The following is a 16,930-nucleotide window of genomic DNA, read 5'->3' on the forward strand; positions in this document are numbered from 1 at the left end:
TCAGATCTTAATATCCTGAGTAGCTAGGATTACAACCGTGAGCCACCAATGCTCAACTAGAATCTAGGTTCCTAATTGGTATACTATGGTATATAGTAGAAGCTACCTAGAGAAATGTTCACGTGTGTGTGTGTGTGTGTGTGTGTGTGTGTGTGTGTGTGTGTGTGTGTTGGTAATGGAGCTGGAACTCAAGGCCTGGCACTCTTGCTGGGCTTTGTCACTCACAGCTGGCACTTCATCCATACTCTTGGATTTGTTTGCATAGGCTGGCTTTGAACTTTAGTTCTCAGCCTCCTGAGTAGCTAGCCAAGCTTATAGGCTCAAACCACTGGCACCCAGCAGAGCTAAGTACTTAAAAAAATTCAAGTAAAATTAGTCAAAATAAAACTAGGAAATGGTTGTTTTTAAAAGCTATACCTACTGAGTCCTTTCATCATGTATATTAATACCTATTAGGCTTCAGATATTTTGTGTACCTTGCCTAATTTAATCTTCTGTGGATCCATTGTGAGCTGCATTTTATAAATAAAAACACTGAGATTCAAAGAAGTGAGCTGTATAACATGCCAGGACCTGCCATTATATTGAGTTCATTATTGAACTCAAGCCCAATGGACTTTAAATCCTAGCACGTTCACAATGCTATGCCCTCACATCACTTTCTAAAAAGCTGGTCTACCACTAGGAATGAATTAAAAAAGACAAAACCTTTGCAAGAGAGATAATTCTAAGTTTAAAATTACAATGGAGTGGGGGGAGGGGGGAATAGTGTTCTTTCCTATCTTCTGCCAGACACAGAACAGCTGTGACTTCTTAAGTATTGATCTAAGAAATGATAAAACTCAGCGATTTGCTGTAAGATGGGTACATACACAGAGAGGAAGAACACCAGAAATAAAACTAGTCAGCTTTTAATGAGACAGAAGCACTGTTCACAGCCCTGTGTCTTCTGAGGGCAGACGCAACACTAATATCTTTTCTAACTGAACACACAGAAGACGATTAATACCCTCCATTTTCTCATCATTTTTGCCTGAGCTTCTTGCATGTAGTGTAAGCTGTTTCTGTTATATGGAGAGGAACTGCAGTCCAGAAGTTAGGAAATAACAGAATTTAAAATGAAAAGGAAAGGTAGTATGGATGTGGGTGCAGACACAGAGGCTTGACTTACTGCACCACAAAGCCAACTAGCAAGAACATAGAGAGCAAAGGTTGACAGGATGGGGAGAAATGGAAATGGTGCACTGGGAGCAGAAGTGCAAAATGGCACAGCTAAAGTGAAAATGGTGAATATAATCCAGTCTTCCAGCTTTTAGATAAATATCCAGAAGAACTGAAAGCAAGGACTTGGAGAGGTATTTGTGTATTCAGAGCAAGCATTAATCACCATGGGCAAAAGTGACAACTACTACCAGCTGATGGTGGAACAGGTATGTGAAATGTATATGGACTTTCAATGGAATGTGATTCAGCATTTAAGGATAGAATGGAATCCTAGCCACTCAGGAGGCTGAGATCTGAGGACTGCAGTTACAAGCCAGCTGTGGCAGAAAAGTTCCTGTGAAAGTCTTATTTCCAGTTAACCACTCAAAAACCAGAGTGGAGCTTTAGCTCAAAGTGGTACAGCGCCAGTCTTGAGCAAAAGAGCTCAAGCACTTTGCCCAGGACCCGAGCTCAAGCCCCATAACTGACCAAAAGAAGAAGAAGAAGAGAGTTGGAGTAGTTCTGGTACCTTTAATCCCAGCACTCAGGAGGAAGAGGCAAAACTGATCAAAAGATCAAAGGATGAGACCCTATCTTAAAAACAGTATGTATGTATGTATAAATATATGTATATATATAGTGTGTATATGTGTGCATACATATTTACACACATGCCTGCATGTATATATATATACACATAATATATATAATTTTAACACTTCAAGAACTGTAATACATGCTACAATATTTATGAAACTTAGGAGCACCATAATAGTTTAAGCAAGTAATAAAATGGTAAATACAGTATGATTCCACTTACATAGGTACTTAGAGTACTGATATGTCTAGAGGCAAAGAGCCAAAGTTACTGGTAGCTGAAAAAAGAGCAAATGGAGAATTACTGTCTAATGAGTACAGATTGTCAGTTCCCCAAGATAAAGAGAGTTCTAGACGTTAATTGCATACAAATGTGAGCACACTTAATGCTGTTGATACACTTATGTATGTATACTGCTTCACTGCTAAAAGACAACACAGGCTTGAGTGTTGGAAATATGAAGCTATAAATTCTAGAATTCCTTTTTTTCCCCTAATTTGAATTCTGTGACTCAAAGTGAGTTATTTACTAAGTCTATAAATGCTCAATTTGCTTATCTGTGAAATCAGGACAATAAAAATCTCAGGGTTATTCACAGATTATGAAGATGATAGGAATTGGTACACAGAAGATACTTGGAAAGATAATAACTTCATAAATTCTGGCTTTGGGTCACAGCAATAAGCATGGGGCATTTAGCCAGTGGCAATTAAGAGAGCCAGTAATATAGTTGATAACATATTTGATAATATACTATGATTATTTAAGAAAAACAATCTTCTTTTAGAGACAATTAATGATGAATTTCTAGATAAAATAACAAATGAGAATTCATTACAAATAATCAGAGAATGGGAGAGAAGAGTAGGTAACACAGATGACACAAGATTGGCTATGAGTTCATAGCTATCAACAATGGATAGTAGTATGTGCAATAATTATTCTTTGCTCTATTCTTTCATATGCACAGTTACTTGAAAATTTTCACAAAGAATTCAGGATTAAACTTCAAATGGTGCCAAAACAAAACAAAACTTGGCCCTACTCTTTGATGACAGGTATCTATCCTACTGATTGGCCACAGATTTGGTATAGGCCTAAGAAAACCTACCAGTAGGTTTTCTCCAGGTGTAAGTCGGGAACACTTGCTATTATTACATTAAGATATTAAAACTGCCTATGTAAATATGAAACATTTTTTGGTCACTTGAGAATCATTTTTCTAGAGAGTGGGTTTCAAACTTCAATGTATATCAGTTTGACTGGACAGCTTGTTAAAAAAACAGATCATATCCTAGGCATTGTGGTACATGAGAGTAGGGCAGGAAAAGGGGAGTTCTAGGCCAGCCTGGACACTTAAATGAGACTTTCCTTGTCTCAAAAACAAAATACCAGGATCACTGATTCTAATTCCCAGGCTTTCTGACTCAAGAAACTCGGGGTACAAAAATATGCACTGTTCCCAAGATCCCAGATACTGACACTTTTGGCCAGTCCTGGGGTTTGAACTCAGAATGTTGACACTTTGAGCCTGAGAACCATACTTTCAATTACTTGTCCTAGAACATCTATGAAAGCTTCTGTGTCCTCTGCCCACACCACCTACATCCAACCCTTTTTCCATTCTGGAACATTCATTCCACAGTATAGATCAGGGTTCATAGTTATCCCCTCAAGCTCTAGGATGTCTTCCATGACAAAACATTTTTGATGAAATTAACCATATTTTTTCAAAAATATTTCTTATTATGATGGAGGTGACAATTCAGCTCCTACTTTCCCTAAATATAATCAGACTAATTTTTTTTCTATTGTCTCCTTGTTCCCTTCCTCTAATAACTGAAAAGAGAAAAAGTGTGATCCTTAAGAAAAACTTGTTTCTAGTCAAAAGTGGTGTGACACATGTTAGTCATTCTAAAGAGTCATGAGACTAAATGGAGGCAGGGAGGATTGCAAATTTGAGGCCACCCTCAATATAACATGAGAAAAGAGTAAGAGAAGAGTAACCTTTTACTTCATTATAGTTTTCTTATTCTACCATGTTATGGGTATTTACTTATTAGCACCTGAAAATAACAACAAGGCCTAGTATTTATTAGTATTTATATAATTCAAAGTCCTGTCACAGGGTAGACATTCAGTCCAGCTTTGTCAAAGAAAACATTTCTGACAGTGAATCCTGGAGCTGGAAGATTCCCTAGTGATCACTTTTTAAGGGGGAAGGGGGGAGTAGGGGTTGTGTGTGTGTGTGTGTGTGTGTGTGTGTGTGTGTGTGTGTGTGTGTGGCTTGACCTCAGGGCCTGGGGGCTGTCCCTGAGCTCTTTTTGCTCAAGACTAGTGCTAGTGCTCTACCATTTTGAGCCATAACATCACTTCCTGTTTTCTGGTGGTTAATTGGAGATAAGAGTCTCACAGACTTTGCTGCCCAGGCTGGCTTTGAACTGTGATCCTCTCAGCCTTCTGAGTAGCAAGGTTTACACATGTGAGCCATCAGTGCCCAGCTTAGTGATCACTCTTGACTACCATGTTCCATAGAGACAACCAAGGATTGTGGAACTTGATGGAGGAAAGGTCAATGTAAGAGCCGGAATAATCCTTGCTCCTACCTCCCAATCTGTGCTTTTTTTCTGAGTCTGCCGTTTTTCTCACATGTTTTACCAAAAAAGTTCAACAGGACAGCTGCTTGGACTTAAGTGTGACAGTTTAAGTACAAACCAAAGGCTTAAAGACATTAAAAAATGATCATAACATTCTCAGTTAAAGACGTCTACTAATGGAAAAGACTTGAACCTAGTATTTGGCTTTCCAGATTTTCTTGCAAAAGGTATAGGGAGCGTTATTTTTCTCTTAAAAAAAAAAAAAAAAAAAAGTCAAGAAAAACCCAGACAATTGAGAAAAGGTAAAAGTTCTGACAGGGTTGGCTATCTAGCACTGAGCAGATGATCTTCATGGAGAAAAACAACAGCCTTGCCAAATGCAATAGCGACTGAACTGCATGATCATTGCCCAAATAATTAATCAAAAAAGAACCGCTTGTTCTGAAGTGGCCTAGCTATATAGCTCAGGCTGGCCTGGAGTGCTCCATCTTCTTTCTTTGCTTTCCAGAGTTCTGCAATTGTAAGCATATGGCACCATGCTCAGCTAGTCAAATTGACTCCTCCAAGAGTTCTAGCACTATGGCCAGATGACAGAGGCCATACCTGTAATCCTATGTACTCAGGAGGCTGAGATCTGGATGATCTCAATTCAGGGCCTACTCTGGGCAGAAAAGTTTCCTAGATTCTTATCTACAAAATAACTGCCACAAAGCAGGTCTAGAAGCCTGGTTCAAATGGAAAAACAGAACAATACAAGACCCTAAATTCTTATACTAGTACCTGCCCCCACACACATTCCACAACTTTATCTGTTGTCTTTGAGCACAAAAACACTTGAGAAGTGATCACAATGTCTATCATCTACTTCAAAATCTTATAAAAATGGAAATTGTTCTCTTTCTGTTATTCATTTTGACACTTCCTTCAGAAAAAAAATGTACTATTAAGACAAATTGAGTAATAAAGCCTTTTAATCCCAGGAAGTCTGGAATATATTTAAAAACTGACATAAATGGGGAGGGGTGACTGGGGGCATGGTTCAAATGGTAAAGCACCTGCTATGCAAGTGCAATCCTCAGTGCAAAAGGAGATACCTCTAACAAACAGATAAATAAACATGGAGATAAAAGCAAGATTTATCAATTTATAGAAAGTCACAAATGGTGATTTTTTAAAAGTTGGCAGATGTTTTCCTTTATGCAAATACCCAAACCAATGTCCCTAAATCCTTTGGCTTCATGTGTGCTTTGAGAGTCTATTGCTAGAAGCGGAGGGAAGGCCAGCAGCCACTTGGTCTCTGTCCTCATCCTACCTAGCATGTTGGCCATCCTACCCAGAGTAAGGCTGTTGGCAGGAATGATGACACTATTTTTCAGGCTGCAAGAAGGGAGGAGGAGAAGAAAAAAGTCAAGTCTACCCCAATAAATTTAGAAGTAACACCATAGTTTAGAAAATAACACTACAGATAAGGACCTATTTGAAAGTTGTACCTTTGCTTATTTACATACTATTAGTGATGTTTTAAATAATATCGTGTTCAATAGGAGTGTATGAAAGAATTCAATCAAATCAGGGTCTTTGAGATAATTATCTATTTTGTGTGTGTGTGAAATCCTTTTCACTATAGCAAATTACAAGCAGCACTGTAGGGCTGGGTAGGGAGTTCAGTGGCAGAGTGCTTGTTTAGTATGCACTAGGCCCCAGCACAGCAAAATGAATAAATTATAATAATATAAACTAAAAAAGTTAATAAATATAGCTTGCAAAACATACTATCTAGGAAAAGAAGAAAAAGGTTCCTGAAAAATTAAAGAGTTTTAACGGATGTATTCAGAGCCAGATTTCTAACAATATAATTTCAGTTCTAGATTACTGTTGCCATCTATCCCAGCCTCCAAATAAGATGGTTGAAACACACACACACACACACACACACACACACACACACACACACACACACACACACACAGAGTAGCAAACACCAATGTTTATGCTTTTTAAGACAACACTCTCGGGGTTTTGACAGAAGCTTAATCCATGCCAGTCCACGGTGGGCCAGGCTGCCATGCCCCCAAGAAACTTCACACACCAGCCAAGCTCCTGAGAGGTGGCCCTCTGTGTCACTGTTCCCACAGTACAGCTGGACTTCCGTTAGTGCCATTACCACTCCCTTATAATCCACCTCAGGGAAGAGCTATACACAGATGAAAAGAATTTTGGAATTACATGACCAGATAATAAAATCAGTTCTCTTTTTCCCATATGCTACGTCATTGCTATATACTTTTTTTTGGAGTGCTTAATAATTGTGTTGGAGAAGAACATCAAATGATGCTTAGAAATGTGATACACATTTTCATTTCACACTCCATCAGCTTTTACAACTGTAGCTCAATGAAATGTAAGAGAGAGCTTGGCAAACAGCCATATTTACCAAGGTAGAAGATAGGGGTTGGGTTCCTTTTTTACAGAAAGAAAAAAAATGTTTAATTTTCGCTCTACATGACTAAAGTAGATATCCAGCTAACACTCTAGTGGAACCACAGCCACGTGTATGACATGGTTTAATGCCGTTTTGACCGCAGGCTTTCAAGATAAACACCAGTGTAGAGGGAAAGCATTCTGTTCTTCACTCCCTTTTACTTGAGACCTAAGATACACACATACCAGATAAGGTCTTCTTTGCTGTTCATCTTGTACCTGCAAATAATGGTTTTCCTCTTTGTTTTCTAGCCTGGCAGTAGAAACAGCCTGTTTCCTTTATGGCACAGAAGCAGAGATGTGGGCATCAGCAAAAACACATCTTTCTAATTCAGATTTCAATCTGTCAGAAAGGATTAAAGCCTCATGCATACATAAAAAGGGAACTATAAATGATAACAGAAACATGGTCTGGAATTACTTGCTTCCACAGCTGCTACTTTACTAGGGGATGAGAGGAAAGCATCTTTCACTGACCTTTGTTAAACCTGAGACTTCTCCCTTCACCAGTGGTTTGCTGATGGATGGTGTGTATACCTTGGCGTCCAATACTGGCTGTCCTTTCATGAAATGTTTTCCTGATTCGTAAATATCCACTTCGACCATTTTCCCCATGAAGGAAGGGTTCTTTGGCACCAACACCTATTAAAAAAATTAAAAGCCCAGAAGGCCTGATGTTTTAAATAAACTGTATTTGAGACTAGTTTTAAATGTATAGAATTATGACAAAGTCAGTAAAGAGTTCTGGTACACCTCACACCCAGTTGTCTCTATCATTAACATCTTAACAGTTGTCTGGTAAATTGGTCACAGTGAGCCACTATTCACTATTCACTACACTTGATTCAGATTTCCTGATTTGGCCCCCTTATGCCCTTTTTCAAATTCTGAGATCCAAAGTAGGCTGTATTTTCTAGCTTCTCAAGGAATTGGGGTTCCTGGAGGATGGGAAGGCTTTCCTGGGAGGAGAGGCGGGGCTGTGGACTGAGCTCCTCCGGCTGCCAGATGACTGCTGTCCTGAGGCATGAGCAGACGAGAGCCCCTGATCCCTCCCCCCAGCAGTCAGCCAGTCCCTTCTGGACAGGCCTTTGATATGCTGCTCTTGGCTGTTCCATGCAATGAAGAAAACTAAGACAATAACGATGAAAGCCCTGTGTGTGTGTTTCTTAAATACCTTCCTGATTAGCTGTCAGAGTAACAGATACTTCATGGAGGGCCTCTGTGTGTGTGTGTGTGTGTGTGTGTGTGTGTATCTGTGATGTATACACACAAGTGTTCCAGGAGAAGAGGGAGGACACTGAAAAGCATCCTTAATAACACAACCCATTGATGTTTAGCACCAAGTGAGTCTTTTGCTCTTCTAGTAAAGGCAAGTAAGTGCTTGTTAGTCCTCAGAGGCTGCCTCCACACAGAACAAGCGACCCTGAAAAGTACTTTGGTTGGTTCACAGGAAACGATCAGATGGTCCCTTTCCACTAGAGAATGCTGATAAAAGTAAATGTTTACCTCGAGCAAATGTTTCCCTCCTTTGGGACTTACTTATAGGTGGTGTGAGTGCGTTCAGTCTCCCTTACATTTCTATTTTAGTACTGTAGCTGTGCTTTCCAATCTCTTCAAGTTCATGTCCAAAATAAATAGACCCATTCTAACCCAACAACATTTCGATATCTAGATACAATCTTTACCTCTGGAACTCATCTTATTTTGAAAATAATTCTTTTGACATCTTTGATAGGCTTAGTTGTAGAGGAAAAAAAAAGTTTTTTTAAGCCTAAGAGCCACAAGTCTCTCAGCCAATTTCTTGGTGAGGCAGAATTAGAACTTGGTCTTTCTGAGTTTGATTTTTATGACCACTGAGTACTCTGCTTCATCAAAGTATAGGGAAAAGGTCACCTGGGTGGTGAATTACTTATGGCAAGCAAACGAACTAAAAGAGCTTTAGTATTGGGATATGAAAGCCCTTTTAAATCAGTTTTTATGAAATAAGAAAATCTCTAGAGCAAACTATCCCTGGGAGACTTGGAAAAATAACCTGCCTTGATCTGAATGAAGGGCTCAGTGTTGTTGTTTTTTTTTTTTTTTTTCTTCCTCCGGTTTTAATAATTGGAAAAAGCCTGGCTGCTTTAAATTGGAGGAAACAGCTAATGAGGCATGCCATTGCCTTTAAAATGAAGGGGAAAAAGTTCCCTGCTGAGGCAAAAACCCAGATGGTGAGAGAAAGGAGAGGGAAGAGGCAAGGAAATACAATCACTCTCCTCCCCAGGGCTGAGCAGAAGGTTGGCCTGAATAAGAAAATGGCTCTCAGGAGTATATTAATGAGACAGGAGATGGGAAAGAGACTCAGCTCAAATGTGGAATGTTGGGAATCCTTCCTCAGCTGACGTCTCCTCTGGGGACAGAGCAGAACAAGTTTTCCTTGGACCTATTCAGTGACTGTTCCATCTGGGTCACCAATGCTGAGGCCTCTTCAGTCAACACCCCTCTGCTTTCTAACTTGAGAAGCCAGCTTCCCTTGCTCATCCCTTATCTGACATGCCCACACTGGCCTGAGTCCCCACACTAACATTCCAGACATGACCCATAGCAAAATATCACTTCCTATCTGATGAGAAAGCAATACCAACATAGAAAAACTCACCAGACATTAAGAAAAAACAATGCAATCTGGACTGACCTGTGCCCCCCCCCCCCCACTGGAGTCTCTTTGCTAGAGGGCAGATTTCATCTCCTCCTTGGCTCTGGCTTTGGGTCTTTTCCTGGAGAGACCCTGCCTTAATGACTTTTGAACTGTTTGCTTGTCTTGAGAAGTAGGATCCCAAAAGCTGGGGAGAGGGGAGCCCCTAGAGGTGGCCTCCAACACTAAGTGAGGAGGATTTTATACTCACATTGCTCTACGCAGTGGTTCACACAATTCTGAGTTGAGTCCAAAGAATGGACATTTTTCCCCCTTCGCTCCCAGTGCTTTTTATTTTTTAATCAAGGTAAAAATTAAAAAACAAAAACCTAAAACTAAACAAGCCTGGAAAACTAAATGACCAAGCCAAAGAAGGGAAACGCAGGGCTGACGTGGCCTGAGAGGAAATCCCTGGCCTTTCATGCTCATGTTGCCCATGCACACATCCTTCCTGCCTTCTGTCCGAGCAGGACTTTTTCCCACCATATCATCAGGCTGGGGGCGTTTTGGCAGAGTTAATTACCTGGTTCCAAACTTCCAAAAGTCTAAGGCTGATTTTATCAGGGATTCATATGGACTGAAATACACTACAGGCATGCATCTCTTTGCTGTGAGTGGACTATAGAATAAGTCACAGAGATAAACCCCAGGGGAGCACTAGCCCTAGCCCTCAGAAATCTCCCTTGCTTTCCATTTCAGAACTTGTTTCTCATTTTGGAGAAAAAACTCAAGAGTATTGAGGTGCTTCTTACCTGTTCATAAAATCGATTGTGTGCAACGTAAAACTTGGAATCAAAGGATTCTTCTGTTACTAACACTTGCTGTCTTTCACCTACCTGTAGAGAGAAGAGAGGGAACGATAAGGACAATTACCCAAAGAGCCAAAACTAAATGCTGGCCCAGCTAGTGTGTGGACCTTGTCCTGTCCTCTTGAATTTAAAGTAGACTGAAGATGGCTAGTTATTTAAGAGTGACACTGGTCAAATCACAGACTCAAATTTCTTGAAAAATATTAACTGTGCAAATATGAAATTAGCATAGCATAGTATCTTTTCTTACATAACTGAAACAGAACTTATTTCTTCCTTCAACATAAGTAAGATAATTAAGGCCTCTAAGACAACCAAAAATCTAAATATCATTTTGTTTCAAGAAACAAAGTGGCAAAACAAGTCAGAACAAGCTGCTTCTAATCCAAAAATTCATGAAAATATTTTGGCAATATGAAAGAATAATAATAAACATTCATTTGAGTTATGAGGGATGTAGCACTCAGGAAAATGCCTCCAAAAACTAGTCATTAGGCCCGAGCAGCTTAGCGCCTCACATGTTGCATGCAATTCAGAAATGACTAATTCTCACAAGTATCTTCTGACTATGCGTTTTTCTGTCATAGGCCAGTGTCTCTTTACTACAGTTAATGGTGAGTTCTGCACTTCTAATTTAAACACTCATTTTTAATAACCGAGAAGTTAAATGACAAAGACAAGTGACTATTCAACAACAACAAACCCCAAACCCAACAACAACAAAAACTACCATTTCAAAATTTGTTCCATTATGGGGGCTGGGGATATGGCCTAGTGGCAAGAGTGCTTGTCTCGTATACATGAGGCCCTGGGTTCAATTCCCCAGCACCACATATATAGAAAATGGCCAGAAGTGGCGCTGTGGCTCAAGTGGCAGAGTGCTAGCCTTGAGCAAAAAGAAGCCAGGGACAGTGCTCAGGCCCTGAGTCTAAGCCCCAGGACTGGCCAAAAAACAAAAACAAAATTTGTTCCATTATGAAATGTGGCACTTATGAATCAGTTATTACTTTTTTTTAAAAAAGGTTGTCAAAATGAGTCATCTAGAAAACCAGCTGAACTGAATGATGGTGCCTAGAATTATTTTTGCTATGGCTACTTGATACATACTAATCCCCACCCCCAGACTTGAAGCACATTGACAGGATGATTTTTTTTTTTTAAAGAGATTCCTGTTCTCATTTGTAGGGACTTGTCACCATGTTCAAGTAGTTATCATTTAGGAAACATAAACACAGCTGCACTAAATAGACCACCTAACAATTAAAAAAAAAAAAAAAGCAACCCTCACTCAACAGCAGACAATGCCAAATACCTAATACACCATCATTTGCCATCTATTTACTCAGCAATCAAAGTATAGCCAGAGATGGTAAGGTCTCTGAGGTGATTCTTACCATCTCAAAGACTAATTTCAGTCCCTGGCCTGCAATGAAAATTCTTGCAACAGTATATATTTTTTTAAACCAAATATCCTCAAAGGCAAGTTCCTTCATGGCTCTGTTTATCCAAAAGGATTGGAGAATGCTGGGCTTCATGGGAGTATTTCGTCTAGAGGAAAACTTGGAATGTTTGCCCACAGTTCACTGTGTGAGTTGCTATAACTTAGGATAAGTATCTGTCAATGGTTCTTAAGGAAATCTGCAATTACACTTCATCTAACATTAAGTTTTCAGGGAATTAACAAGTGTGAGAATGTTGAGCCACTGGAAACAAATGCTGCTTCTCCACTCACGTGAGAATTTATGTGGACAGTTGTAGCCACATTTCTGGGCTGTTCTATTTCATCTGGAGATAATAACGATGACAGTTAAATGTACACACAGTTAGAAAGACTTGCTGTGTTTACACAGTAGCGGGGTGGACTTTCCCTCAACCACCACAAAACTATCAAGAGTCAGTACTTAACTGTCATTTACAAGGAGGGCCCAGGAGAACTGCCATAGCGTCAAGCCCCTTTCTTGGCACCCTATTTCCTTGCGGAGGTCCTCAAGTTCCCAAGTACACTGAGTGAAGGTGAGCAGAAGTCTAAAGCTGGCTCAAACACTGCTGCCATCCATCCCCACCCCCAAACCACAGTAAATACTATAAAAGCTCTCCTCGATATGTTTAGAAATGAAGCTGTCTACAAGTGACTATCAGATGCAACGTTGAACAGAATCAACTGTTTTAAGTAATCTGAACGCCTACGAGAAGTTAAGGAAAATAAGTTCAGATGCAACTCTGGAAAAGGGAAATGTGCTTTGGTAACGAAAAAGGAACTTATAGGCTAAGCCAATGCATACAAATGTCAAGTCCTTAATTATCTACCTACCTACCTACCTACCTACCTACCTATCTTTCTATCTATTCATTCCCCACCCCCCACCATCCTACCCACTGTCCCCAGGGCAGAGGATGGCCTTCAAGTATGTTTCTTAGATGAATCACCTCCCTTTACATTGTCTAGCTGCTATCACCCCAGCTCTTCATAATAACACAGTGTGGGTAAAGACTGTATGTGCATCATAGTAATCAATCTCATTTTCAATATCCCAAGAGTGTCTCTGTATGTAACAAGTTCCATTACAGCAAAAAACTCAGTTTTTTCTGTGCAAATCTTTGCCGTTCTTCTGTCAAGAAAACAACCCAATTCTACTTAACTCAAGTCTTTAAACTTCTGATAAAGGCTCTTAGTCATGAGGAACTGCTTAAAACAAATGACGTATACTTTGTAATTTATCAAATGTCAGGGCACAAAACTTCACTTTATCTTACCTTCCAAAGCCATTTTATGAAAATAAAACAAATTTGTATTATTACATGTATTTTATAAATAAAAAGAATTTAACTTTTGTTTAGTTTTTCAAAATAATTTATGCCTGTACTGAGACTTGAACTCAGGGCCTTGTGCTCTTGCTTATCTTCTTCTGTCAATACTGATGCTCTACCACTTGAGCCACAGCTCTACTTCTGGCTTTTCGGTGGTTAGTTGAAGATAGGAGTCTCATGGACTTCCCTGCAGCTGGCTTCAAACCTAGATCTTCAGCTCTCAACCTCTTGAGTAATTATAATTATAGATAGATGTAAGACACTGGTGTCTAGCTTAAATAATTGTTTTTATAATGATAAAAATAAAACAATTATAATTATAAAAAGAGTCTTGTAAAACCATTGCTCCATTCTACAGATTGGGCCACTGAAGTAAGGAAAAGTGCTGAAAAATTCACATACTGCTCTATGTGACCAGCAGCTGTGGAGATGTGGGGTAATGGAGTACATGTGCAATAGTCCTCCAGGCCCTGGTGACAAGAGATAGATAAGAAAAGCTCCCATACATGCACATGTACAAGTGTGTTTGTATATGTCTGTTTACAGCACACAGGCAGAAAAGGAAAGCTGAATTCCCCTAAAAAAAGTAAGGACATGGAGTGAGCATAGCTACCCCACCAATTTTGGTGAAAGTAGCAGAGACGAAAGGGAGCCTTTGAACTGTTCCACTACTCTCTGCCTCCTATTTAGTTGCTAGCTGTTGAAAACTCACAGCGTGGCAGATCTAATTCTGCAGAGATGTCCTTTCCTACAGTAAAGAAACATCTGTGACAAACAAAAAGCAATATTTTTAAGATTCAGTTTCTGTGTAGGTTTTCTTTAGTGTTACATAATCAGTGAGCTGTGTCATTTGTATTATATCTAGGCTTCAGATTTCCCAAGTGCCTGAAGTTGTGAGAAACAGCAGTTCTAACCATATGGCCAAGAGAATGTGCACAAAACACACTTGCTTGACAGAAAGCAGTGGTTTCCAGGAGAATTTGGTTGTTGAATGAATGCTGGACGACACCATTAGCCTATGAGGCTCCATGAGGATTTAAAGGAGATGCTCAAAAGAATTGTTTGAAGAAAGGCAGATGTTAGCCAAGTTAAACAAATGCATTAGGATATTTGGGTTAATACCTTTAACTAAGTAAGGAATGTTACTTGTATAAGTATTCTTTTTCTAGAGCAAAGCAAAAGTTTCTCTCAAACTCATATATGGCATTAAATATAAAGTATGCCAAGTTTCCTTTTTTTTTAAACTTTGATTTTTGTCTTCTTACCTGTTTTATACTCTGAAAACCTGAGAGGTATATCTGGATAATAATGTCAATTCAATGTCTAATCTGAGGTATTGGGTTAGATACATTTTAATATTTCACTTTGACTGTTCATAATAAAAAATCCTATGAAGGTCAGATATATACACATGCATATAAAATATATTTGAGAATTTGTGCAAGGTAAGTATTTATGGCTTGAGAACAGTTATAAGATGGTAAAAGGTTATGTTCCTTTCCCTGAGAAGTTTCTAACAATTACTTTTTCTGTCCATTTTTTGGGTTTAGGAAAAGAAAGGAGATTACAAAACACATATCAAAAGTTCTCCTAAGTTTATACCACAATCCTAATAATCTTGAATTTTATCTCTGCTTATCCTACAAAAATTTTCTGACATGCTACTTCTGCAGGTAAGTTTTATTTATTTATTTTTTACTGTAGATAATAAAATACAATTTTTCTACCTGACTGGTTTTGAATACACGACTCTGGAAAATGTCAAATGTCTTTCTTTAGCTCCAGTAAAATCAGTTTCCCCAACCCCCTTCAAACTGCCTGGAACATGTGAAACACGAAGCTGTGACCTTAAACTCTGAAATAATATTTCTAGTGTCTGTGCACAAGCTTGCCCTCACACACACCTTTAGACTAATTACTGCAGTGTAATGCTGCCGGAGAACTGCTGTAATTACACATGGAGAAAAGTATGGTCTTGTTCTTTCCTAGCTAATGAAAATGATAACCTTTCCATTTTGATTCATCATTCACAACAGGCAGAGCCTGCGATGCTCGGTCTCCAGGGTACACAGCAATTTTCCTGACTGTTTATGCACTCTTCTGTTTTTCTGGCCCTGTAGATACTAGAATTAAAGAAGCAGGCATACTTATGCTTAGAAAACAGTCCACAGTAATAATAGCAATAACATTAAAGTTTAATATCATCCGTACTCCACAATGCATTCTCTAATGAAAGAGGGCCATGACACAGGAATGTGTGTCAGAAATGATGATAGCATAGGAAACAGGCCTCTCAGTCCATAGCCAGGGCTAGCCATCAGCTGACTGGATGACTTGGGTATTCTTAGAAGGAGAAATTGATAATCTGTTTTGAAAGAGACCTAGTGTCTCGTTCTGAAAATGATTAAAAATACATTCTATTAGATTAAAAAAATAATACCTTTTGTGTGAAAAGTCACATTCTTATGCTGCATTTTTCAATAGGATTAAATTTATTCAAAGGGGAAAGAATTTTCTTTGGTAGCAGAAGACTCACCCTTTTAAGTAATTAATTTACATGTACCCCCAGGAAATGTCACAAGTGGCATATAAAGAAAGATGGCAAAAAATTTGCATTTTTAAAAGTCTGTCCTCCTACAGTGATGATGACCATACTCAAAGTTGTTCAACCTAATCAAATAGGAGCTTTCTTCTCCCCAGAAGCCCTTTCACCTTTTCTTTCAATTGCTCGCTCAAGTTTTTCAAGCCACACATCCACCTCAATAACAGATAGCACTGCAAGCTTGCATCTTCCTGAATAGAGGCAAAACCTTATTCTTTTTGCTTTCAGTCTGTCATGGGGCTTGAACTCAGGGTCTGGACGCTGTCCCTAATCTCTTTTGCTCAAGGTAGCACTCTTCTACTTTGAGCCACTGCTCTACTTCTGGTTTTCTGGTAGTTAGTTGGAGATAAGAGTCTCACAAACCATCCTACCTGGGCTAGCTTTAAACTGTGATTGATCCTCAGACCTCAGCCTCCTGAGTAGCTAGGATTATAGGTGTGAATAATTGGCAAAACCTTATTCTTAATAACAAAGCTACTGACATCTATGGTTAGGGAGCCAGCCAACTGCATGGCAAATAGTTTCATTACAAATGATACCCTGATCCTTTCCAGAAAAAAAAAGACCTGTACCTACTACTGACTAAACTTCTAATCCAAACGGATAGCAAAATTTTACCACTATATGTACATTCTTGATATTCTAGAATATCCTGAGGTATTGTATAATTACAATGCTTTAGTGGAACTATTTTTCCTTCTGTTTTCTTTTCTCTCTCTCTCTCTCTTTCTTTCTTTCTTTCTTTCTTTTTTAATTGTGCTACATAGTCCAGGATAGCCTCAAACTGGAAATCCTCCTGTCTCAACTTCCCAAGTGCTGGGATTACAGTTGTACATTACCATACTCAGCCTTTGTGGTAAGAACACATAGAATGAAATCTACTTACTCCATAAATGCAGACATAATTGTTCCTACTTATCACAGATGACAAAAGTATGCCAAATCTGCTTTTCCAACACCTGGCAAGCTCTACAATCCACAACATTTAAAGCCCCAGGGCTAGATACTGCTTATAAAAATATACCTGTAAGATCGTCTGAATAAGACTAACAGAAGATACATATGCTATTATAAGCTCAATCCCCAAACTTGAACAACATGCCATTCCTTCCCTCTCTTCCGATCTTTTCCCACTCCTCTCTGTCCTCATCATCGGGC

The 16,930-nt window shown here is 39.1% G+C and overlaps 1 protein-coding gene across 3 annotated transcripts in view; it reads right to left on the reverse strand.

Annotated features, from left to right (window-relative positions):
• The window catches only part of Cdkal1 (CDK5 regulatory subunit associated protein 1 like 1), a 533,240-nt gene that overhangs the window by 22,370 nt on the left and 493,940 nt on the right, over positions 1–16,930 (reverse strand). For all 3 annotated transcript variants that reach the window (XM_048348394.1, XM_048348392.1, XM_048348393.1), the window contains 2 exons: positions 10,306–10,389; positions 7,357–7,521 (listed from right to left, as the gene is read on the reverse strand). In XM_048348394.1, the coding sequence (XP_048204351.1) occupies positions 7,357–7,521; positions 10,306–10,389 (249 nt within the window). The remainder of the gene's footprint in view (positions 1–7,356; positions 7,522–10,305; positions 10,390–16,930) is intronic.

This window comes from Perognathus longimembris, chromosome 6 (genome assembly GCF_023159225.1).
Source record: "Perognathus longimembris pacificus isolate PPM17 chromosome 6, ASM2315922v1, whole genome shotgun sequence".
In the NCBI taxonomy this organism is placed as follows: Eukaryota; Metazoa; Chordata; class Mammalia; order Rodentia; family Heteromyidae; genus Perognathus; species Perognathus longimembris.